The 27,359-nt window shown below is 37.5% G+C and overlaps 1 protein-coding gene across 1 annotated transcript in view; it reads left to right on the top strand.

Moving 5' to 3' along the window:
• Positions 1–27,359, top strand: part of MALRD1 (MAM and LDL receptor class A domain containing 1) — a 608,926-nt gene that overhangs the window by 569,638 nt on the left and 11,929 nt on the right. The window contains exons 38-39 of the mRNA XM_057542012.1: positions 9,411–9,490; positions 9,583–9,679. Of these exons, the coding sequence (XP_057397995.1) occupies positions 9,411–9,490; positions 9,583–9,679 (177 nt within the window). The remainder of the gene's footprint in view (positions 1–9,410; positions 9,491–9,582; positions 9,680–27,359) is intronic.

The following is a 27,359-nucleotide window of genomic DNA, read 5'->3' as shown; positions in this document are numbered from 1 at the left end:
AAACATTTGAGAGAATTCACCAGTAAATTGATCTAAACCAGGAAATATGTTAGGAGATTTTTCATTAATAACAGAATGGTTCTATTGTTATTATCCATTTTCTATGTTTAGAAGAGTTTATATAACATGAGGATTATTTATTCATTAACAACTTTAGAAAGTTCATCAGTATAGTGATTCAGAGATAGAAACTTTATTGAAAGGAACCTGTGGATAATTTAGAACAATAGGTTCTTCTACTATTTTTACTTCTCTCTCACAGGGTCCTCTGCTTCTTGTACAGATTGATTTGCCTTTTACCCATGAGTTAAAACTACATACCCAGTGAAAAGCAAGTGTTTAATAAATCTTACAGCACAATGTACTCTTATATTCAGATTGCTGGTAATTTATTTAGGATTTTGGCATCTATAAGTGACATTGCTCCCAGGTTTTCTTCTGTGTATAATATTTTTTGAGGTTCTGTTACCAGACAAGCATTAGATCTCTGAAGTAAATTGGGTAGCTTTTTATTCTCTGAAACGGCACATAAAGCATGAGAATTACCTTTTCTCGAAACTTGGAGAGGACAAAACAGCCAAATAGCCTGGTCTTGAAGCAGTTTTTAAGGCTTTTTCAATATCGTATGTGTTATCGAACTACTCTAGATTTCTACTGCTTACATTAATTGTATAATTCATAGTATCATTGCAAAATCATTCATTTCATTGAGGTTTCCAAGTTTCTGTTTATAGAGCTTAGTATATAAATATGTATGTATATACACATAATACATAAATAAATTTATTTTATATACATTATATATAATCTATATATATTTACACTTACAAATATATGTTAAATATACACACATGTATAATATATATGCTTGTGTGTGCATGTGTGCATTAAATTTGAATAGTAACAAGTGCAATGAAGAAAAATCATTAGGGTAAGCAGGTTGCTAGGAAGGGACGGGGAAGGGATGATGGCAGTGATGTATTTTAGATAAACTTGCTGATTAAGGCCTCTCTGAGAAGGTGTAATTTGAGTCAAGATCACAATTCCATGAAAGTTCAAGCTCTTCCAAGATTTGGGCACACTACTTAACTGTCAGGAAAAGCAGAAAACATGAAGTCCCCGAGGCAAGAACAAGCTTAGTGTGTTTAGGGAAGAGCATTACCAGACAACATGTGGTCTAATAGATTATGATGCACCTAGAACAAGGCCTAGCATACAGAAGGTGTTCAATAATTACTCACTGAGCAAAGAGTGCAGGGTTTAGACTTTTTTCTCAGTTGACTGGAAAGTCATTAGAAGATTCTTTGTTTTGTACTGAGCAAGTAGAGGGCCTTGTTACTTCACCAAAAGGTCAAAGTGAGTCCTAAACACCCATGGATTCTCACCCTGGGCTTTGTGAGTACTCTGGTTAGTGGACGTTCCTTCCAGAGGCTGACAATTCATTGTTTGTTCTTTCTAATTTTCAGTCTTACCATCTTGTGTGTTTTCGTATGTATTTCAAAGCACATATATTCAATGAAGGAGAGAAAACAAGAATAAAGCCTTGCTGGAATTAAGTCACAATCTATGTTTTAAAGGAAAATTCTTTCACACTTCATAGGATGACAGGAGAAAAAGTTCAGAAACTTATTTCTTGCTAGTTTACACTCCACAGCAAAACTTTAATGCCTTTATCTTCTTCATCTTAGAACAAGACTGGTTTCTGTTGACTTGCAGCCATTTTCAGTTGCCCAGTTTGTGAATTATTTAGTTTCTTTTCTATTTCTTCTTTCTTTTTGCCCCCTTCCATCCAACTCCAGGGAAATAATACTTCATAACAGTTGCGAAAAAAAGCAGAAGTGGGAAGCTCAAAACATCAATTTCGGGAGTTTTCTGGGGGGGTTTTAGTGTCACATCAGCTATCTGTATGAGCAAAAGGGAAAAAGAAGGACAATTTTTATCTGCTTTATTTCATCTCTGAAGTAGTTAAAGTTGTTTCTATTGTAATCATTTGAAATAACATGAATGTGCTTCCTTCCTACATTTGCAATTCTGTGCAACTTGACTACCAATCCAAGTGGAAATAGCAGTAAAAGACACACAGGAGCATGTGATTGTATTTTCAAGTAATCATCCCCTAAGGACAAAATCTGATCATATATACGCTGCTTTTTTTGTTAGGAAATGGAATATAGTAAGAATTTTACAAATATTCATATGGTGCAATCACAAGAACATAGGCGAAGCAGTTTCGAGAACCTGAATTCACCACTTACAAAACCATTGCTCTCTGAGCTTCCATTTCCTCTCTGTACATTGGGAACAATGACACTTAACCTCAAGGGGTGTTCTAAGGCAGTGGTTCTCAAAGTGTGGCCTCAGACCAGCAGAGTCAGTGTCACCTAAAAAATTGTTAGAAATGGAATTCTGGAGTCACCTCAGACTTACTGAATCAGAAACTCTGTGGATGGGCCAGCAATCTGTTTTAGCAAACATTCCAGGTGATTCTGTTACATACTAAAGTTGTAAATGACTGTTACCATGGTTAAACAAGATACCATTTGGACTATTTGGACTTTAATTAAAATGAATGTGCTTTGATAACTGTAACACATTATCCACTTAACTACCATTATTGTGATGACTGTGAATATTTTCAGTAAATATCTATGAGCAGGACTGTGCTCATTGGAGCATACAAGAGTATAAGAGGTATAGTCTTTACCTTAGAAAAATTTATAGTCTAGAAAAATTTGTAAGGAAACCGACAATTAACAGTACTGTGTGTTAAGTGCTGTCATGGGAGTTTGCAGAGTGTCCCAGAACCAAAGATGGTCCATTTAAGTTAGGCAGGAGCATAAAGAAGGCTTCCAGGGGGACATGTTATTTGGTCTGTGTCCTTAAGGATAAATATGAGTTGGCTAGATGGATAAGAAGTGAAGCCATCTTCCAGCTAATGAGAATGGGTGTCCTAGAAAGTCCTAGGAGTGTGAAAGAGTATCTTAAGTGAAGGGGTTTCAAATAAGAGTAAAGGGTGTGTGAGCAAAGGGAGAATTGAGATCGAACCTGCTGTGCTATCAAGAGGCCCTATTGGAGTAGAGCCTCTGTATGAAATCACTTCATCTAGACAGGATTCTCACAGCTGTGTAAACGCAGTGAAGGCGTAGAATCAGGGAAGTTACATGATGTGACATCAGTCTGTAGGCAGGAAACCCAGTTACGGACCTGTTACAGCACTGGAGCCATGAGGGCCTTTGGCCATGTGGCCAAAGCAGGATTGGGCAGGAGGATGTATGTATGAGATGTCTAGCAGGTAAATTGATGAAATTTTGGTGATTGAGATGATGAAGTGGAGAATGGATATGGGGATTCAGAAACTTTTAAACTTATACATCTTTTTTTTTTAAACATAAAATTCTTATCTCTTTCTGATGCTTGGAATGTCATATTTCAAAATAAGATTAAGATTCCCTTTAAAGGGTTTCATAATTGTTAGGAAAAATGCAATCCAGTGTGTTCTCCCCATTATCCTGAATCAGTAAAAAGTATTGGATCAGGTCAGCTAATTAAAATCCAATGTGTTCTCCCCATTATCCTGAATCAGTAAAAAGTACTGGATCAGGTCAGCTAATTAAAATCCAATGTGTTCTCCCCATTATCCTGAATCAGTAAAAAGTACTGGATCAGGTCAGCTAATTAAAATCCAATGTGTTCTCCCCATTATCCTGAATCAGTAAAAAGTATTGGATCAGGTCAGCTAATTAAAATCCAAAGTTAAATATTCAAATATCAACATGCTATGAAATAACTGACAAATAAAATTTGTCTTTTGTTACTTTACACTTATTTGAACAATTCAAGTAGTTTAAAAAGGACAGAGTAAACCCTCTGCTGGTTCCCACCAAATTAACCCATGAACACATTCTTAGAAAATGTGTAGCTCCTCATTTGTTTTTCCTGGCAATGAGACAGATGAACTGGGACCTGCACACAAATGACAGAAAGGATGGGAGATCTTTTTGTTACAGGTGTTAGTAATGAATGGGTGTTCCCAAGCACACCCAGCAATAAGTTGTTATTTTATTATAACTCCTCACTTATTACCTACTAGTAGCAGAAGACCTGTTAGAAGTTAGGAAAGATTAGGGTGTTGGCTCTGGCTGAAAGAGTCTAATCACATTTTATTTCTCCCTTTCTCCTGTTTGTGTTAAGAAAACAGGCCCTTATGCATGGATAGAGTGGGAAGTTTATCTTTCTCTTTCAAGAGGGCTCTACCTAATACTTCCAAATGTTATAAAATATGCTGCAGCTAATTAGTCAAGGAGGAAATTAGTCCAAGCAAATTAATCACTGGTACTCAATGTGGAATTTCAGTGCTTTGTGACTCAGAGATTATTTAGTGGCTTCTCCTGCTTTCTTGTTTTCTGTTAAAATGAATTCATCCATGACAACAAGGCTGGCCCTTTAGGGGCTACCTCAGTTGTCCCACTCCCCTTCTGCTGGCACAGGCTCAGCCTAGGGAGCAGAAAGCACTCGGTCTGAGCTGATGCTTTCATGCAAAGTTGGGACGGCACTACTTTCTCCCCCCTTGGAGTACTTCCGACGGGTAGAAACCACAGAGGATGGGGCGGGGCGGGGTGGGGGGAGGAAATGTTCATCACAAGCAGCGAGCATCCTAAACACCTGCTTTTCCTTCCCCTCCCTGTATAACTGGCTCAAGAACCTCCAGGCATATTCAGATGTAAAAATGCTTTTTAAATGGCATAATTAATAAGTCATGAAAACAGAAGCTGTGGCAATGTCTTTTCACTGCTCCCTAAGTCTTACTGATGCTCAGGCAGGGATGGAGACAGGGCAGTTGTCAGATGCCAGCTCCCTGGAGGGCCAGTATGTTAGGGCAGGGAATGGTCAGGAGCATGATTTACACCAGAAAGCAAAAGGCTGGGTATCAAAGAGCCTGACACAGATAACACTTTACAGTTAACAATGTACTTTCACATGCATTGTTTTATTTAATTCTCCTACACATCTTGTTAGGTAAGTTGTAATTCTTACTGTTTATAAATAGGAAACTGAAGTGATTTGACTCTCCTAAAGCCACATAGCTAGAAAGTGGCAGAGTCTAGCCTGAAATCCAGGTGCCCTGACTCTCATTACTTACTCTTTTCCCAGCTCTACATCTGCCTCCCCTACACCTAGATGTTTCCAAGGTAAAGCTTAATGTGATAAATGGGAGTTTTCAGACCATGAGGCTCAGGAATATCCCCACTGTTTCTCTCCTAACAGACAAAAATTGCGAAGTTGACTGCTATTATAAACAACTATATTCCAACTTCAGGAAGACCATAGGAAGCAAAACCGTGTAGTGAACAGAGCATAACACGAGAGCCAGAGATGTAGTTTAAAGTCTAGTTCAGAGTGTACCTCTGGTGACTTACTGCTCAACCACTCTGGGCCTTTATTTCCTCAACTATGAAATGGGGAAATAACTCGTATCTTGTAACATTAGTGTTTCACAAGTAATACATTAAAGCATTTAGAATATTGTTTAGCACACAGCAGGTGTTCAATTCAATCTCTATGGGGCTTAGTATATTGTAGTTTTCTGAGGCATGAATGTCATTGTAGGATGATATTGGTTTCTATAAACAAAAAATGATATTCATGATTTTAATAATCATAATGTGTTGCTGTAAACATGCCTAATAAAAAGAAAAACAAGTCTACTGCTCTAATGCTAAATGATAAATCTAATCTGGACTAGATTCAAAATGCATGCTCCTTATGAAGGGATTTTCCTTCTACAGACATAAAAAACTATAAAATTAGAGTAAGTATGGCTAAAAAAATATACTGCAGTAAAGAATTGGGAAATCCAGAGGTTAGTTTAGCATCCCATTAATAATCTGAACATAATTCAAACATACCTCTCGAGATCCCATCAGTCATAGATGATTTCTATATACTTAGATGACCATTTTTCTCTGAAACATTGTTATATAATACATACATAAATTTATAATGCTTTGGAATAAATATAACTTAATATATCACCTGTTCCGTTCATGTCTAGTTGAGACTACACATTTTTTCACTTTCTGGCTCTGGAAAAATAGATTCTTGAAGCTATTTTTTTCATCTTCTTCTTTAGCACTTTTCTTTACCTTTCTTATACTTCATATATTTTATTTTCTGCTTTGTCTCTTACTTATTTTTAAATGTGTTTTTTATCTCCCAAGTTTATGCTCCTACAAATTCTCAAGCATGTCTTGCCCATCCTTTTTATATCTAGCAGACCACCTTGTACATAGTAGACATTCAATAAATATTTTTTGAATAAAGGATTATTGATTTAATGAGGAGAACTTCAGGGATCAAAATGAAAGAGTAGGAAAACTGGTTTTGTGTGTGTGCTCGTAATAGAAGACCAAACTCAAACTGGCTCAGACAATTAAAGAATTTATTGACTCATGTATCTAAAAAGTCTAAACCCAGAGCAGGCTTGAAACAGGAATGGATTGAAAAGTTTTCAATGCCATTAAGTTTGTTCCTCCATTTCTCCATGATTTCCTAGGCTCTGTCTTCCTGTTTGTTTTATCCTCAGGCTTGCTTTTGTAACAAAATGGTAGCTTCACAGGGCTATACTCTTCCTTTTTCACATCAGAGTTGGGCAGAGGATATTTCTTACCACAAATATCCATCAACATGTACCCACTGGTGACAAAATTCTTACTGGACAAACTTACGTCCATGTCTCTCTATGAACCAATCACTGTTGATTAGGAATGCATTGGACAGGGTCCTGAGGCAAAAGGCTACACCAAGGAAAATGAGATTAACTCTAGAGGTCAGGTTGTGCTTCCATCCCAACCAAACCATAGAAATGCTTATGATTTGGTGGAGGGAAGGGAAGGAGCGTGGGTGGTTAAATGAATCTGGGGGATAATTAAGTGGTAGTGTGAACTTCCATCATTCTAAAAATAAGGCTGAAATTCTCCAGTGTTAGACTTACACTCATCAGGTATATGAAATAAGTGATAAAACACACAGCCTCAGATTAGCTCAGAATAAATCAAATTTTCCTTAAAAGCTTTCTCTTATGGGTGCTTTCTGAATAAAAACAAGTCATTTTCTTCCCTTTTGTCAAGCTATCAGTTAATTTTTTTTCATTAAACCGATTCTTATGACTCATTATGAAAAAGACCTCCAAAATAATTTCATCACATCTAACATTTCTTTTTTCCTGACATTAAAACAAAATGAACATGCATTCTAATTTAGACTGAGGTATCCTAGTCTTTAGCACAAATATTATAAAATGTTTATTGTCCTTATGGATCCTTTTGGATTACACAAGAGGTGGAATCACCACTGCATTTGATCTTGTTTAATCATAAAATAGCTAAAACATTACCTAAAAAGCGCTATCTAGTCCTTAATTGTCAAGCAAATAAGGTGAATCTCATTGCCCCATTCTTTTAGGGACCTCACTCTTGGCACCAATTATGCAGCACTCCCCACGCCCACCGGACTCTAACAGCCACCCAGCTTTCCCACAGCTGTGGCTGGAATGGCCACTGGGACTGGTCTGCTCTGGTTGGCTGGCGTCCACTTAGCCAAAGCACACCCAGTTCTTCCCAATATCTCATCCACTTACCCTATCTGATTTCTCCCCACAAGAGCCTTCGCCCTTCACCCCCAACAACTATAATATTACCCAACACGCTACTACTAAAAACAACAATCTTTGCATTATCTCTTCAGGAAAAGTCAGTCTCTTATTTTTCCTTTGGTATGCTAATATTGCTGATTTGCTAAGGAGAAATAAATAGTTGAGTGAAATGTCTACGCTTCCCTACCCAGATTGCCTGTGAAAAGTAATAGAGAAGATGACTAGCCTTTTCTTTTTAAAACGTCTCAATGATCTTTAATAGAGATCTGTGATCACCTTGGAGGAGATGAGTCCGCCAAACTGTAGAGCAGACAGGATGCTCAGTTTTCACTTCTAGCTTACAGTCCTCAGGGAGATGGGACCAGAGAAACTCCTTTCACTGCCATTGGTCAAAGCGAAAGGAACTTCAGTGTGCCAATTCTAGCATACCATCACTGCATGTCTCCGTGTTCCAAGACAAGCATTGAGGACCCACCCCATTCAGGAAGATTTTAAGGGAGTCCAGGCAAAATGTGAAGGACTTACATGCAGATTCATATTGCCAACCTAAGAACTGATAAGGAATACATATTAAGGTTTATGAGAATAAAAAACAAATACTCCAATCTTAAACATTCTAATTTATTTTAATTTGAATGTCAGAGACATCAAAAACAATCAAATTATCTTAAATTTCTACTTTTTAAAGAGTATTTACGAAGGAAAGAAGGCATTCTTATGGGCCTCCTTGAACCACTAAGCTTTTTATATTTAGACAAGCTATTGCTTTTTTGAAGAAATTGCTATTGGTCATTCAGATTTTCAAATTCAAAAGAGAGACTGAGAAAAAAAAAATTAACTGTGTGCTGAAGAAGCATTGCTTCTAACACACCACTTTTAAGCACACACATTCAAAAGCTAGTTTTTAATCCTATTTTATAGCATGTACCATGAATTTGGCAGGAAATTCAACCAAACCTTTCTTAATTTGTATCCTGATATTTTTGGTAAACAAGAATATATACATAAGCTTTCACACTCATATGCAAACACATTCCACCAGAGAAATTCTGACACATTCACTGCTTAGAAATAAACCTCGTCTCCCTTTGCACAAGCTAGTCTCCAATTCTGAACTTTCTGAAGGCCATCCATATCAGAGGAGATGTCCCTAGTGTTACAAGTTTCATCACGTATGTCCCTAAATATAGCAGAGGTAGTGAAATCCTCTAGGACTGATGGTATATTCAATTTGATCCTTAACCTGATTCCAAATCTATGAACTTGAAGGATCATCCCCTTGTAACGAGAAATAAAAATACTGATTTATATTTATGTTAATCTATAATTTGAATATTCTCTATTGGTATCTGAAAGAACTGAAATCCATTCACTGTTGAAAAATGTGCTAGCTTTTGAGTTTGAGACAAATGAAAAAGTAAAGTAATATTTGACACTGGTGAAAAGTGAAGTCAATTTTTGAAAACAAGAAATTAGCCTTGTTCTCACCTTATAGATAAAGAAATCAAGTCCCCACCTTACAGATAAAGTTAAGAAGGGAATAAATATTTTTAAAAAAAATCATCTTATACAATAATGTAAGAATACAATTTAATTATCTTTTTGCTTTGGTTTAACATTTTTGGTTTCGTATCAAAGTTACCCACATTCCTGGTATCTCACTGTTTATTGACATTCATCATTTTATTCCATGACAATACTGCTAAAATATGTTTCCACTTCTTTTTTTGCCAACTATTACATTTTATCTCATTTCCAGATGTGGACAAGGATGGAAGGGAAATCGTTGCCATATCAAGGTTAACCCTCCCATTGCTGATTTCACGGACACTCAGAACAGTAGGTTACATTGTGACCACAGTCACTTGAGTTTTGGAGTCTCTAATATTTTCCACTGAATATTTACATTTTTCATTGGTTTGAAATTCCAGATATATGGACCCTCCTGGGTATTGGATTAGCTTTCCTGACGACTCATATAATAGTAGCGGTCTTGTGTTTTCTTGCCAAGAGAAAAGTACCAGTAAGGTAAGTGATGCCTTTGATTGCTGTGGCAGACCAATTTTCTGAAACATTTCATTTGCTATATTTTCCTTTCACCCCATATTACATACTGGTAACTTTAGTTTTCCACACTTTATGGATTTATTTTTCTGGGTAGAAAGCAAGAGCTACTTAATGATAATCACTCTTGTTTTAAATAAAAAGCATTAAGTTTACTTTTCCAATTATGTTAGGAACATTTTTGATGACACCAGAAAACTGAATCCGACATTCTCCCCAAATTAAAAAGGCATGAGGCGATGGATGTCCCACTTTCTGGTAGTGCCTGGGAAAGGCAGCAGAACTGCCAAAGGGATCCTTTCTTGACATGCTTAGGGAGGCTGGCTCTAAGCACCGGTGTTCCAGACCAAGACTCCCATGTTCTAGCCAACATACAGAACAGAGGCCAAGAGCTGCTGCACCTGGAGGACCTCTGTGGGCTGGGCTCATGCATAACTAAGACCTCACAACCTACAGTGCCCTTCAGGACCCTGGGGCTTCCTACCCAATACCCATCTTCCCATCACCTGTATGGGAAACACATCACCCCAATAATGAAAGCGATTGACTTTCCCATAAACTGAACAAGGTAAGGGCTAAGAATAAGATTTAATGAAATTTTTTAATGGATCTTTATTGGAGTATAAATGCTTCACAATACTGTGTTAGTTTCTGTTGTACAACAAAATGAATCAGCCATATGCATACATATATCCCCATATCCCCTCCCTCTTGAGCCTCCCTCCCACCCTCCCTATCCCACGTCTCTAGGTCATTGCAAAGCACCGAGCTGATCTCCCTGTGCTATGCTGCTGCTTCCCACTAGCTATCTATTTTACATTTGGTAGTGTATATATGTCAATGCTACTCTCTCACTTCGTCCCAGCTTACCCTTCCCCCCCTCCATGTCCTCAAGTCCATTCTCTACATCTGTGTCTTTATTCCTGTCCTGCCCCTAGGTTCATCAGTACCATTTTTTTTTTTTTTTAGATTCCATATACATGTGTTAGCATACGGTATTTGTTTTTCTCTTTGTGACTTACTTCACTCTATTGCAGACTCTAGGTCCATCCACCTCACTACAAATAACTCAATTTCACTTCTTTTTATGGCTGAGTAATATTCCATTGTATATATGTGCCACATCTTCTTTATCCATTCATCTGTCGATGGACACTTAGGTTGCTTCCATGTCCTGGCTATTGTAAATAGTGTTGCAATGAACATTGTGGTACATGACTCTTTTTGAATTATGGTTTTCTCAGGGTATATGCCCAGTAGTGGGATTGCTGGGTCATATGGTAGTTCTATTTTTAGTTTTTTAAGGAACCTCCATAGTGGTTGTATCAATTTACATTCCCACCAACAGTGCAGGAGGGATCCTTTTTCACCACACCCTTTCCAGTATTTATGGTTTCTAGATTTTTTGGTAATGGCCATTCTGACTGGTGTGAGGTGATACCTCACTGTAGTTTTGATTTGCATTTCTCTACTAATTAGTGATGTTGAGCATCTTTTCATGTGCATGTTGGCCATCTGTATGTCTTCTTTGGTGAAATATCTATTTAGGTCTTCTGCCCATTTTTTAGTTGAACTGTTTTTTTGATATTGCGCTCCATGAGCTCTTTGTATATTTTGGAGATTAATCCTTTGTCCATTGTTTCATTTGCAGATATTTTCTCCCATTCTGAGGGTTGTCTTTTCATCTTGTTTATGGTTTCCTTTTCTGTGCAAAAGCTTTGAAGTTTCATTAGGTCCCATTTGTTTATTTTTGTTTTTATTTTCATTACTCTAGGAGGTGGGTCAAAAAAGATCTTGCTGTGGTTTATGTCAAAGAGTGTTTTTCCTATGTTTTCCTCTAAGAGTTTTATAGTGTCTGGTCTTACATTTAGGTCTTTAATCCATTTGGAGTTTATTTTTATGTATGGTGTTAGGTAGTGTTCTAATTTCATTCTTTTACATGTAGCTGTCCAGTTTTCCCAGCACCACTTATTGAAGAGGCTGTTTTTTCTCCATTGTATGTCCTTGCCTCCTTTAAATGCATCATCTCTTGCACACCTGAGTTTGTGGTCAGAGATTTAGATTTGCTGCAGATCTCTGTGTCACAGAGCACTGGATAACTGCATTTTCGTTGGTGCCAACTTGTATGTGCTCCCACTTGAATTCTCCTCAGATGTCCAGTCTGCAGTCATGTTAATTAGCAGACACCAATCTTGATATCATCAATTAAGGCAAATTTATTATAGAATTATAGTGTTCGTTAGAAAAAAAATACAACATTTTAATCCATTACTATTAAGAATATCTTACTCATCTATTAATTCTTTTTTTTTTTTTAATTTATTTGTGTCTACGTTGGGTCTTCGTTGCTGCACACGGGCTTTCTCTAGTTGTGCTGAGCGGTGGCTACTCTTTGTTGTGGTACGTGGGCTTCTCATTGCGGTGGCTTCTCTTGTTGTGGAGCACGGGCCCTAGAATGCGCTGGCTTCAGTAGTTGCTGTGCGTGGGCTCAGTAGTTGTGGCTCGTGGGCTCTAGAGCGCAGGCTCAGTAGTTGTGGCACACAGACTCAGTAGTTGTGGCTCGCGGGCTCTAGAGCGCAGGCTCAGTAGTTGTGGCACACTGGGCTTAGTTGTGCCATGGCACATGGGATCTTCCAGGACCAGGGATTGAACCCGTGTCCCCTGCATTAGCAGGCGGATTCTTAACCACTGCGCCACCAGGGAAGTCCCCTATTAATTTTTTAGTGCTTTCTTATGTGCCTAAAATATGTCAGACAGTGTGGATACAAACATGAATGAAAATCAGTCTGGACTTAACGTAGTGGGGAAAAACAGAAACAAAGCTACTATGTGAAATACTGGTTTTGTGCTAGGAAATACATGTATTAGTCAGCATTCTCCAGAGAAACAGAAAGATAAGACAGATAGATAGAAAGCTAGCTAGCTGGTTAGATAGCCTATTGTTTTTCTCTTTCTCTCTGTGTATATATATATCTTTAAATATCAAATACATAATATATACTTAATGTATAAACATAATATATTATACAATATATATCATTAATACATTGGTAATTATTATATAACTATTGTTATATTACTATATAGTCTTATCATGTTTAAATATATCAGTATATAATATATAAAGATATCTCAAATTAACATATATCTCTATATAAAGAATAACATATTCATATATTACATTTATGTAATATTAGTTACATAAATTATATTTATTAATATTAATGAAATAATTAATATTTTAATTGTATTAATAAGAAAATTAATAATGTAATATATTAAGAGAGAGGGATTTATTTCAAGGAATTTGCTCCTGTAATAGTGGGGACTGGCAAGCCTGAAACGTGCAGGACAGGCCTGCAAGCTGGAAATTCAAGTAAGAGTTGATGGTGCAGGCTTGAGTCCGAAATCTGCCAGACAAGCTATCAGACTGGAAACACAGGTAGGATTTTCTGCTGCAGTCTTGAGGCAGAATTCTTTCTTCTTCAAGAAATCTCAGTCTTTTCTCATACAGCCTTCAAATAAGTGAATGAGGCCCACCCACATTACGGAGGGTAATCTGCTTAAAGTTTGCTGACTGTAAATGCTAATCACATCTGCAAATTCCTTCTCAGCAACATCTAGACTAGTGTTTGAGCAAACAACTGAGCTCCATAGCCTAGCCAAGTAGACACATAAAATTAATCATTGCAGTATATAAATAAGCTGTCATATTAATACAACCAGTGGGAGTCCTCAGAAACAACCCTAAATTTCACACCTTCTCCAGATTCCTATTGGACAGCCTGTATTGTCAGGGCTATGGAGAGACCTCTCAGGCGAACACTGGTGGCAGCACAGCCCAGCCTGACAGAGCCGCCTCTCCTTTCTCTCTTCCATTTCTGTCATTCTTCTGTAAGTTTACACTTTCTCTTCCTCTTTGCTCCTCACTGCTGAGTTACCACCCTCCCCTCTTCTCTCTCACAAGTACCTTCTCTTCTGATTTCCAAAATCTCAAGACAGTGCTTTTATTCCCTATAACTCCCCCAAACAAATATCACTCCAGACAGTGATATTTGTATTTCTCTTGTAAGTGATCTCCTGAATTGTTCACTGCACACCCTGCCCCAGAGGCCACAGTGAGGAAGTTCCTACTTTGGACCTGCCTCGGCCCAAAGGTGGGGAAGACCCAACCCAGAGCTACCACCATCCCTCTGCCAGTCCTTTGGACTGGGGGAGGCTTACCCTGAGGCCTCAGAGACTTCTCAAGGATTTGTGGCACAAACAGTTTCAGGGGAGTCAATTTACAGATGCTCAAACTTCAGAGGTTCTCTTCTGACTAAGAAAGGTGCATTTGGCCCCAGGGCATTGCCTCTCTTGTTTCTTCTCTCCCAGATGTCCTCATTACCTTACACTTATCCTGAAACTTACCAAAAAGAGATTCCTGTAGCAACAGAGATTTGAGATAAGCAATATTGAAAGGGGAACAGGAGATGAATCTTTGCCAAATTTATCTTCTCAGTTTCCCAATCTTTCTCTGTCTCTCTTCCTCTTTCTCTCCTTTCCCACTTAGATTTTGAAATCATGATTTCTTTTTAATTGAGGTATATTGTTTTACAATGTTGTGTTAGTTTCTGGTGTACAGCAAAGTGATTCAGTTATATGTGCGTATTACACATATTCTTTTTCAGATTACTTTCCATTATAGGTTTTTACAAGGTATCAAATATAGTTCCCTGTGCCAAACTGTACAGTACAGTATTTTAAATACACTAGTGTGTATCTGTTAACCCCAAACTCCTAATTTATCCCTTCCCCCCACCCTTTCCCCTTTGCTTTATTTTCTATGTCTGTGAGTCTGTTTCTGTTTTCTAAATAAGTCCATTTGTACCATTTTCTGTTAGATTCCCTGGGACACATTTTAACATATGCATCCGAGTTTAACAATGAAGTCAGTCTTTTTCTGAAAATTAAGTTTGATTTGGTTGATTGGATAGTTAGCAGGACTGGCTTTGTCATTTAGATGAGATGGCAGACAAATTCCATAATTTTAAAGTACCCAATATAAAATATTTCAGAAATTATATTCTTTGCAACCACTAAACTTATCATAAAAATTTTAGATATTAACATGAAAATGTAAAAGGAGATGCATATTTTTCTAAATTATTTTAGGGAAAACTCAAGTGGCAGGGTTCAAAGACCACTGCACCAAGTTTAATTTTCCACCATCTGCACCCTCCACATACACCCTAGCCTTGGGAAAAGTCTCACCATTTCCCCAAAGTGCATGGCTTTTCACACCCTCTGCCTGGCAGAGCTATACAAACTCATGTATTTTTGATATTAAGCAAAAATATCCTGGCATCCCTTCAGGGTCAGTCACTGAGTTGTCAGCATGTTATCCTAAAGAAGACAGTTATAGCTCCATTATGTAGTGTTACTACTAAACTATTTCCATATTAACCAGTTCTTATCTTTACATCCCCAGTTTCTAGCATTGTATGCATAACTGATACCCAATACACGCCCATTGAAGGCTATCTATACTTTATTGAACATTATCCATACTTCTGACCATCACCAAAAACATTGCTCCTGTCTACTAATTACTTTTAAATTAAAATGTTGCACATTAACTTTTAAAAAATGTCTTTTTGCATGAAATCTTTTAAGCCCTAAAGCAAGTTAGAATGCTTGGCCAAGAGATGGCTAAATGATAACAATGACTCACCTTGAAAATAATACCAAAACTTTGAGATAGGCAGGAATTAATGTAAGCAGGAAATTCATCATCCTCTCTAAATAAACCTTAACCTTAAGATTTTTCATTAGATTTTATAAAAAGAATCTGTAGCATAAGAGGCCCTTCAGTAACTTGAAAGAAACATTTTTATATTAATTTCTTAAAAACATAGGATGGAGCACTGCATGCTCAGACAATGCTAAGCACAGCAACGAGACTCTTAAAGTTGTTTTTAGAGATGCAGTTCTTGGATTTCATTATACATTCTCTGACCTTTCTGTTAGCTACTTGCCATTGAATGTATTAGTGAGGACACTCTGATTGCAGGGGAAGAAAGCATCTCAAGCACCTTAATCAAAATAAAGAATTTAGTGTAACAATGCACATGTCTTCCAGAGCACAAGGGTAGGAATAAAGAGATTAGACCTCAGGAAGCCCTGGACCCAGCAGTATTCTTCATCTGCCTCTCATCTCTGCTGCTTTTTGCTTCATTCTTGTTGGTTCTCTCTCTGAAGACATACTTCCTTTTCTCTCTGTCTATATAAGAAAAAGGTGTGGACTAGAGAATGGATGTTTGTTACTCATTATGTCCCCAGATCTGTGGAGAGACTATATCTTTGTTTTTATGTCTCCGTTCCATATTCCAAAGGATAACCCTCTGATTAGCCCACTTGGGTCAAGATCCCATTTCTGGTCAAATCAACTGTGGGTGAGCTATGGGGCAGGATCAATAGTACAAACGTGGCTGCTGGGTGGGTGGGTGGGGTCATCATAAAAGGTCTCTGAAAGGTATCCACTACACCTGTCCCCATGGTCCAAAATCCACCAGATTTTTACTCATGACACTTTAGAGGAAGCAACAAATGTAGCTGCCTTCTAGAGCTGTTTGTGGTTCATACAAAGTAGATGTGACAATCCAGCCTACACCTAGAAATCTAGATTAAAGGATACAAAATAAATAGTGGACTATTTATTCTTAATTTGCTGAAGCCACATAACACCCACAGCTTTCCTATTTTGGATTATATCATCTTTGCCTGGGGGAAAATATGCAATAAGTTGCTGTTTATTATGCTGCATTGTGGCACTTACTCCTAAAGAATTGTGTTAATTTAATAAATACACTAACCAAAGTTAAAAATTAATAAACCTATTTCATTCAGTTATGCTGAGAAATAAGATATGTCTATGTCTTTTCTAAAAATTTTCTAAATAATTTCATAGGATTGTATGTATGTGCAACAGTAAAAAGATTGCTGATTAGGAAATTATAAGACCTGAATGTGATCTTGGGAATGCCTCATTATTCAATGCCACAAACATGTGCTAGTCTTGAGAAAGCTCAAAGGTATATAAGATTATCATCTTATATGCTTTCTGACTCATAACTCCATTATAATATGTATTTGACTATGGCATGTATAATGGTAGAAATGTAAAACAAAATACTTTGGGGGTAAAATGGAAGGAAAGAAGGATCAAAAGAATGACTGTTGTTTATATTTCTGATAAGAAAGAAGGTTATTAGGATTCCAAAAGCTATACCAGCTGCCCATGAGGATTACAGGTGTTCTTGTTTGAGATTTATGAATAAGTGGCCCTGACTTCCAAATAAAATATCTATCTCTATAATATTATTCTTTCTCCCAGACCCTTTCCCACTGCTGACACCCTGTATGATAATGTGGCTCTTTGGAGGGAGAAGTTTTGCTTCTCTTCCAGTGTGAGATCCTGGCATAGACCTAACCTGGACCCAGCGATGGGTATTTATTCTTAGTCAAAATCAAAACCTTACTTACTCTCTGCCTCAAGGCATTCAGCTGCTCTTGCAGCTAGAATGTCACTAGTGAGCCTGTCCTTGGTCCCTGAAATGAATACTTAGTCTTAGCAAACTGGAATTCCACTAGCGGCAATGACCAAGGTCGTCTCATAACGCTTGCGAACATTTGCTCTCTCCACATGTGCATTTGCCCTCAAGAAGTACAGCTGTTAAGATCCACGAACCGAACTCCCCAGTCTCAGTCCTTTGTGCATACATTGGCCATACTCCGCCAAACCCTGCTAAATGTTTACTTTGAGCTAGAAAAGCCAAATGGAGAGCAGGGTTTCGAAATCTTCCCCTTAAAAATGGGATTGGACCATGTGTGATAATGATGATTTCTCCTCTTCCTCCTTCCTTTTCTTCTCTTTTTTGTTTTTAAATAAGAATCTTATGCAGCCTATTCTTTTATAGTTTTCCCTTCATCCTCACCTTTGTTTGTTTTTTTAATCCTGAAATGGTAGAACAGGCCCATAAAAGAGGCCTCAAAGGAAAAAGAGTCTTTGTCCCAAACTGATCACATCTCTGCTCCTCCCAGAAGAGTCCCATTCCCTACCCTGTGGCCGGGAATTTCATGAAGTCAGAACTCCTCTTATTCAGAGTGGAGTGAGTAGTGCACCGGGGCAAGCCTTGGCATATCACATAGAGGTGATATATTCTGGGGAGCCAGCAATTCAGATGGATGAAGAGGGCTGCAAAGGGAAGGTAGCAATTGTATAAAGACTTGAAGGATGGAGAAGCCAGGCAGAGATGAAGAAAGAGGGTTCCTGAAAATAAAAGAGAATGTGGAAACTTATGGTTTTCAAATTGGCTGACATAGCTATAGAATGGGGGTGGGAGAACAAATTAGATTACACTTAGAAAAGGATATGGTAGAGAGGTGGTTAAATGTTCTGAATGCCTATTTTAAGGAGATTTCAACTTATTTTAAAAAATTGGGCTGAGTGCTGGCTATCTTCTGTCTGTCCCCCCAAGTCCACCCTCTACACTTCACCAAACAGGATGGAGAGGGTAGAAGGTGGATCTGGAGACCTGACCTCTATGCACTGCATTAACGGGCTGAATTTATATTCATCTGAATTTATAATATGTTTGGCCAAAGTGGAGCACCTTGAGGGAGGAAGGAGAGAGGGGGCTGGGTATTCATAACCCTGGCTCCTGCCTGCAGCATGGTTCCAGGTGGCTGCTGGCAGTGACAGGTCCATGAGGAGCCCCTATGCATTCCACAGCTGTACCCTTCTCAGTCTGCCTCCTTCCAGCCTAGGGTGGTAACAGGCATGATGTCATTGGCCCAGCCTACTGCACCATTGCTACTGGTTTCTTTGTATTCTGGCCAAACCTTTGCAAACTGTCACTTGATCAAACGCTCCTCAAATTTCCCAGTTTGAGTATGTCAGCTATTTCCTGCTAGGGCTTTAACTGATGCAAGCCAGGGAAGTGTTTTAAGAATGACAAGAAGTGTTTTAAGAATGTAAGAAGAATGACAAGATCATATCTATGGTTAAAAAAAGAATGCAGAGCATGAGAACAGATTAGGAAAAGATTAAGAGAGCAATCTGCAGTCTAGAGGACATAAGCCTGTTTGAGAGGTTAGATGAGAGACAGTGAGAACTTGAACTTGAGCAGTGGTGACTGACCTAACATAGGAGGTGAGGAAAAAGCAGGGGTCAAAGTTGATCCGAGGATGTCATGTCTAGGCAACTGCACAGTTGGTAATGCCACTAACAGAGATCCAAAAATCCAGGAAGAAAAACAGGTTGGGCAACAGGGAAGAAAACTATTTTGACATTCTGTATTTTCTTATACATAAAATGAGGAAGTTGAACTAAATTTTTCCCAAATGTGTGTCATGTATGTATATAGGCCACCTCCACAATTTAGGGCATGACTATATATTATGTTTACTATTCTTTTTATTTATTTACTTATCTTTAAATAGACTTCAGAGTTTGGTCCTTTGGGCCCTGAGTATTCCCTGGTTGTAATGTAACTGCATTAAGCCTTTCAGCTATTAGAGTGCCTTTTACCTGACTGAGTAGTGTCCTACCTTTATCTTTGCATTCTGAGAGAGTTAATGCTTATTTTTAAAAAATTTTAAAGTATCTAACTTACGATATTAAACCAGACACTTGGCAAATCTTTCTGTATGGTGGTCTTGACCACGCAACTGACTGATGGTTGAAAACAGCAATATCTGGGACTCGGTTATAATTCTATCCACCGATAAAATCTCTGGGAAGCAGAGACAGCAGTGTCTGTTTACTCTGCTCCTTGCCTAACACACAGTGTGCATTTCATAAGTAACATGTAGGGCAGATGAAAAATAAGATGGCTAGGATCTGTAGATTTGCAGTAATACATCGAAGTCTTGGAATTCAGGCTCTATGGGCTGATTATGCCCAAGACATCGAATGAGTGGTACCAGCTGCCTCTTTCCAGACTCTGATGGCCAAGAGGAACTCGTTGATTAAAGGAAGCGAGAACAAATTTTCAGAAGTGCTAGGCTTACTTCTTCCTTTGCCATAAAAATAACACATAAAAAGGGAAAACTTTCGCAAAGGCTAACCACAGAAGTTGTGTCATCTGCGAATTTTCCCAAGTCTTGTTGGACAAAAAGTAAGCACTCCTACCTCTGAGCTTCCAAAGCGCTTTGTTCTCAGCCTTGTTTTTCCCTCGTCACGTTGACTTTTGATTTGATGTCTCCCATAACAGATTGTGAGCCTCTTAGTGGTAGGGTCCTTGTCCTATTTATATGGATATTCCTTAGAAATTCATCGTAGAAAATATCTGTTAAATCAAATGTCTCAGCCTGTTTCCAGTAGGATGTTTGAGCCCAAATGAACATTTTATTTTCCAAGAAATATTTTACTCGGCCTCAATGCTCCAGGATTTATTCCTACTAGAATACTCACAGATGACTCTTAAAGTTAGGATATCATTGTTCGGTATTCTTGAAGAATTTCAATCTAACTTGATTGACCTTCATGCCATTCTACAGAAGCTGAAAGCAAATAAAGGAATCCCAAAGGAGCCCTACATGTATGGCTCTACACGTACCCTTAGCAAAATCATTATTGGGGTCCATGATGGGCTACCAAATCAGCCCATAGTCAGAAGCTTACATCCTAGAATATTAATGAAGGACATTAGAGAATACCAAAAACCTACAAGTATGAACATTCATAATCTATGGAAGAAACTGGGCATCAAAACACCTAGGCATGTCAGGGAGGCAGGAAATTCAATTTACTTTAAAAAATGACGATATTCACTCCTCTCAATATTGTCCTCACACTATACCATTTAATTTGGATATCTATATGTGTGACAGATTTCACCCTGAAGTTTCTGAAAACAGTGCCTGGCATCTGACAATCGAATCTAATCAATATAACTGGTAATCTAATTACCAGTTTTATTTATAAGGATATTATTACTCTCATTCTACTTTCTTTTGTGAGTACACAGATTAACTCTTAAAGTAATATTCATATTTATCAAATGAACAAAATTAGAAATTTCACATGAATTTCAAAATGATTTGCTATTTTTACTAAATAAGTAGTAGCTCTTTAAATAACCAGTTCCCTGGTCATTTATTATATTATTTGACTATGCAAAATCAGCTTACATGCAATGTGTCAGGAATATAAGTCTGGAATAATTCAAGCTTCATTGGTGTGTACGTGTGGGTGTGTTGTCACTGCAAACTCTCCCAAGTTGTTTCAAATATATTGTCATTGGATACAGACTCCAAATAGTCTAAGAAATAAATTCTGTGTAAAAAATATAAAGAGCACTTTACTATATAATAGCCCCATGTTCTAATTATTTGATCTGAAGATAGCTATTTTGCCATTTTAATACAGGTGACTATTTGGCAGAAATAGTCCCCAGGGCAGGATTTAAGGCCCTTTTCAGCGTCTTCTCTCTGTTCACTATAAATCTTGCATTAGCAGGAAGACAGCATTTCAGTCCTGAAATATTTCAGTGTTGCATGTGTTTCTTCATATCCAAGCAATCAGAGTAGAAGAATGTGTTGTAGGAAATCAGAGTTGCTCCTTGAAAGACGTAACCTGTTTAAATGAGGAAGGACAGGCAGGCAGTAAAGAAAAGCGTGCTATTAGCAAATCATTTAGCTCTGCTATGGCATGTAGCAAATAAATTTAGTTCCTTTTGCTGGAGAATCAGAATTCTAAATGTTGTTCTTTATTAATGTTACTAGAGGGTAGGGAATTTCAAAGAGGGGAAGATGGGATCAGCTTCATAATTTTTCTTCATAAGTGCTTTGCCATCCTCCTGATAGACTCTTTTCTGCTTTCAATTATGTTTCACACAATTTCTCCTTAACAGCATCCTTAGGGACACTCTTACAAGTTCAACAATCTGTTTACTGTGTTGGAATTTCTAGTTCACTAATGAATCAAAGGACAGAATGACAAGAGAACTTGAAAGACCAGCTTATTTTTGTCTTTGTGAAAAGAAACACATATATCAGAAACTCTCAGCGATTCATTTATGTACTTGTTGGCAAAAATTTATTAAGCATCTATTATGTGCTGGGCACTGTGCTAGTCGCTGGGAATATAGAAGTAAATGATAATTTACACTCTGGTGGAGACAGCATATAGAAAAGCAAATAATGTCAATTCTTCAACAAGCACATATGAAACACATGCAGTTGCTTCCTACAAAGCTCTGGAGAAACACAGGTAAAAGAGAGGCCAAGTCTCTTTCAGAGGTGAAAATAATACGGTGGGGAAATTGAGGAAGGATTTAGTGAGTATATGCTGCATCACTCAAGTCTGAATTCATGGATTGAAATCCCCAAGATGAAAATGAGGAAGCGCAGACAGAACAGCTTGTGTCAAGGCACAAGCTGTAATGGAGAATGGTGTGGTTAGTGTGAATAAAACATAGGTCAGGTAAGGAAAAATGATAGGAAATTTACTGAGAAACAACAGGGATAGACTATTTTTAAGAAATCTATATAGAATGCTAATCATGTGCTTGTGTACTTATAATTTCTCTTTATGTTTTAAAAATAAGTTGTTCTAAAATAACTATAAGAAAATGCAATTTTATTGCTTTATTTCAAATTTTAAGTATTATAAGCTGAACTAATTCATAGACCAAAGAGAGTTTTAAGTAAATGTATTAATAAATCCAAAATAGGGTATATTTAAAGGAATTTGTAGGTATTTGTAAGTCATAATGAAATAAGTAAGTTTTTCTAGATAGATTGTCATATCGTGTTGTCAACTTTAGATTGGCTAAAATGATTTAGAAAGAAGCAAGTTGCTAGGTGACTGCCAAGGGGAATCACGAAGACTGATAATTAACTTCAACATTGCAATCAGTTTCAATCAAACAGATTATGTGTCTATGGGAATTCAATAAGAGAATGAGAGGGTGTTTTCATATAGAGCAATTTACATGAAAAAATATTTCATTCTGATCGAAGAAAGTTATATAGTACTTGGCCCTTCCCAACTGTGGGCCTTTGAGGTATCACATTCATTCAAAGAGAAAGGAAGAGAAAATATTTTCAGAAGAGGTAGCTAGCAAAAAGTTAGCCAGGCAAATGTGTATTTACTCATATTTGAACACCCAGTGTTAGTAGAACAGAGCCAGCAAAACTATGTGTGATGAAGGACCGGATGTGTTTTGCTTTGTTTTGTTTTCAATCCATCACATACCAATGCTTTTGTAAGAAGTATTGGAAAAGTGAAATTAAGAGACACACAAAATACTAGCCTAAATTTCTTATTCTGAGCCTCAACAGACATAAATTTACTCTGTCAAATAGCTACAAACATTTCTAAACACCTATCCTCAATTTTTGTATTTATCTCATCACGGAACCATAAACAGAATAGGACCATTACCATACATACTCATCACACTCTGAGTAGCTCTGCAGTAGAGTACATGGCACATGTTTGGGACTCAAGTAACGTTTCTGAGATAAATTGGAAAATAAAGATTTTATCTCTGCCCACAGGAAGTTAGCATTCAAGTGGGAGAGACATGAATGTAAATAGATAAATGCAACTAAGTTCATTTTTCTAGACAGATTCTTACATAGCGTTGTCAACTTTAAATTGTCAAAAGATTTAGAAAGAAGCCAGTCGCTAGGTGATTAATAGGGAAAATCACAAAGACTGATAATTAACTTCAATACTGCAATCGGTTTTTAAGCAAAGAGATTACGTGTCTAAGGGAATTCAATAAGGAAATTAGAGTGAGTTTTCATATGGAGCAATTTACAGGGGAAAATATTTCATTCCAATTAACAAAAATACCATATATCCTGATAGTAAAATGCACACTGCACAGGGGAGTACAAAGAAGAGAAACGGTTTATCTGGCTCCAGAGCTGGCAAAGGCTCTGGCCAATGAGGAGGGTATTTAAGAGCAAAAACAGGAATTACGACCTACTTAAAACCCCTAAGAAGTGCAGCAGGGACGGCAGGTAGATGTTGAGAAGAAATGCTGAAAAGAGAGGAGCCAGGAAAGATTGCGGTAGGGATCTTACCTTTCAGGCAAATGATTTACAAGGAGCCAGGGCAGGGTGGAGGCGAGGAGCTCGTGCAGGGGAAACACCTCATGATCTTTTCCAAATTGTAAAATCACCACCCCACTCCCAAGATTCTGATATACAGCAGCCTAATGAATAGAATTTGAAAATACAACAAAGTGCCAGAAAAGAATTAAAAATTACATTGAATGTCACTACCCAGAGATAGAGATTGTTACCATTTTGATGTGTCTTCTTCCAAACTTTTATCAATGTGCACACATGTACATGCACCTTTCATCTTGAAAATCTGTGTTCCACTGTGTGTCCGGTTCATGTTAGGTGGTTGTGCATGTGCTAGAAGTCAGTGGAGACTGCCCTCCCATTGGCAACATGGGGTCTCCTTAGGGTTAAGCTACAGGAACCTGGGTCAGCTTTATTCATACTAATTGCTTCCATGTTCCTGGGCATGTTCCCATGTAAGCACTCTGCCACAACAAGATCGTATTAAACAGTGACATGTTTTGTGGTTAGTGATATTTATTTCCTGCCTCAAAAGAGTAGGAGAAAAATATGGCAGCTGCTGTATCATGTGAATGAGTTTAGCAAACTTTGGTGTCCCAGTGGTTTGGTTTTGTGACCCCGGATGATTAATCCTTTCTTCTCCCTTTTGGGGCATTTCTGGTTATATTTCCAAGCCCAGTTCTTTCTGAACTTTTTCACCCAAAACATTTGGTTCAGCTTCTTCCTTAAGGACTGGGAAATGAAAACTTGAGCTCATGGACATCCCCCCTAAATTATCCCTGCTTTTTCAAATTGACTTGCTTCTTTTCTTTCTTTCTGTCCTGTGTTACAGATTGATGTTGTAATTCTTTTTTTAAAAAAATGTCATCATCTTGCCAAAGGTAGAGACCATTATATAGGTGAATATTTTTGTTTACTACTCCCATGATGTCTTTCCTTTTTTCGTTAGCAGTGGTCAGGTAATACAGTATTTTACAGGAGTATACATTCAATGAGAAAAGGATGATTTATAGACTCAGTTTATTCTTTCTTATAATGCTTTATGATGTGCAATTTTATTCTATCTATAGATTCTTTTTTTTTAACTGTCCTTTTTATTTTTAACTTTTAATTTAATTATAAGTGACACACAGTATTATATTAGTTTCAGGTGTAAAACACACCTGATTTGATACTTTTACACATTAAAATATGATCTCCACCATAAGTCTAGTTACCACCTGTCACCATTCAAAGTGAGTACAATAGTCTTTTTTTTTTTTTTAACATCTTTACTGGAGTATAATTGCTTTACAATGTTGTGTTTGTTTCTGCTGTGTAACAAAGTGAATCAGCTCTATGTATATATATATATATCCCCATATCCCCTCCCTCTTGCATCTCCCTCCCACCCTCCCTATCCCACCCCTCTAGGTGGTCACAAAGCACCGAGCTGATCTCTCTGTGCTATGCAGCTGCTTCCCACTAGCTATCTATTTTACATTTGGTAGTGTTTATTTGTCAATGCTACTCTCTCACTTCATCCTAGCTTACCCGTCCCCCTCCCCGTGTCCTTAAGTCCATTCTCTACGTCTGCATCTTTATTCCTGTCCTGCCCCTAGGATCATCAGAACCATTTTTTTTTTTAGATTCCTTATATATGTGTTAGCATATGGTATTTGTGTTTCTCTTTCTGACTTACTTCACTCTGTATGACAGACTCTAGGTCCATCCACCTCACTACAAATAACTCAGTTTCGTTTCTTTTTATGGCTGAGTAATATTCCATTGTATATATGTAACACATCTTCTTTATCCATTCACCTGTCGATGGACGTTTAGGTTGCTTCCATGCCCTGGCTATTGTAAATAGTGCTTCTATGAACATTGTGATACATGTCTCTTTTTGAATTATGGTTTTCTCAGGGTATATGCCCAGTAGTGGGATTGCTGGGTTGTATGGTAGTTCTATATTTAGTTTTTTAAGGAACCTCCATACTGTTCTCCATAGTGGCTATATCAATTTACATTCCCACCAACAGTGCAAGAGGGTTCAATTTTCTCCACACCCTCTCCAGCATTTATTGTTTGTAGACTTTTTGATGATGGCTATTCTGGCCAGTGTGAGGTGATACCTCATTGTAGATTTGATTTGCATTTCTCTAATGATTAGTGATGTTGAGCATCCTTTCATGTGTTTGTTGACAATCTGTATATCTTCTTTGGAGAAATGTCTATTTAGGTCTTCCACCCATTTTTGGATTGGGTTGCTTGTTTTTTTGATATTGAGCTGCATGAGCTGCTTGTATATTTTGGAGATTAATCCTTTGTCAGTTACTTCATTTGCAAATATTTTCTCCTATTCTGAGGGTTGTCTTTTCGTCTTGTTTATGGTTTCCTTTGCTGTGCAAAAGCTTTGAAGTTTCATTAGGTCCCATTTGTTTATTTTTGTTTTTATTTCCATTTCTATAGGAGGTGGGTCAAAAAGGATCTTGTTGTGATTTATGTCATACAGTGTTCTGCCTATGTTTTCTTCTAAGAGTTTTATAGTATCTGGCCTTACATTTAGGTCTTTAATCCATTTTGAGTTTGTTTTTGTGTATGGTGTTAGGTGGTGTTCTAATTTCTAATTTCATTCTTTTACATGTAGCTGTCCAGTTTTCCCAGCACCACTTATTGAAGAGGCTGTCCTTTCTCCATTGTATATTCTTGCCTCCTTTATCAAAGATAAGGTGACCATATGTGCATGGGTTTATCTCTGGGATTTCTATCCTGTTCCATTGATCTATATTTCTATTTTTGTGCGAGTACCATATTGTCTTGACTACATAGCTTTGTAGTGTAGTCTGAAGTCAGGGAGTCTGATTCCTCTAGCTCTGTTTTTCTTTCTCAAGACTGCTTTGGCTATTCAGGTTACAAATTGTAAAATTTTTTGTTCTAGTTCTGTGAAAAATGCCATTGGTAGTTTGATAGGGATTGCACTGAATTTGTTGATTGCTTTGGGTAGTATAGTCATTTTCACAATGTTGATTCTTCCAATCCAAGATCATGGTATATCTCTGCATCCGTTTGTATCATCTTTAATTTCTTTCATCAGTGTCTTATAGTTTTCTGCATACAGGTCTTTTGTCTCCTTAGGTAGGTCTATTCCTAGGTGTTTTATTCTTTTTCTTGCAATGGTAAACAGAAGTGTTTCCTTAATTTCTCTTTCAGATTTTTTGTCGTTAGTGTTTAGGAATGCAAGAGCTTTCTGTGCATTAATTTTGTATCCTGCTACTTTACCAAATTCATTGATTAGCTCTAGTAGTTTTCTGGTAGCATCTTTAGGATTCTCTATGTAAAGTATCATGTCATCTGCAGACAGTGACAGTTTTACTATCTATAGATTCTTATAACAGATTTAATGTGCCACACTGTAATTACACACTACAAATTGTAATCTTGGTGCTGGCTTTTTTATGATAAACACAACCATATTAAGATGCCCCTCATGGGAATTCCCTGGCTGTCCAGTCATTAGGACTCCTTCCTCTTACTGCCAAGGGCTGGTTTCCATCCCTGGTCAGGGAAGTAAGAC

Source organism: Balaenoptera acutorostrata, chromosome 3 (assembly GCF_949987535.1).
Source record: "Balaenoptera acutorostrata chromosome 3, mBalAcu1.1, whole genome shotgun sequence".
NCBI classification, from domain to species: domain Eukaryota; kingdom Metazoa; phylum Chordata; class Mammalia; order Artiodactyla; family Balaenopteridae; genus Balaenoptera; species Balaenoptera acutorostrata.
This window is presented reverse-complemented; position numbering and strand designations above follow the sequence as displayed.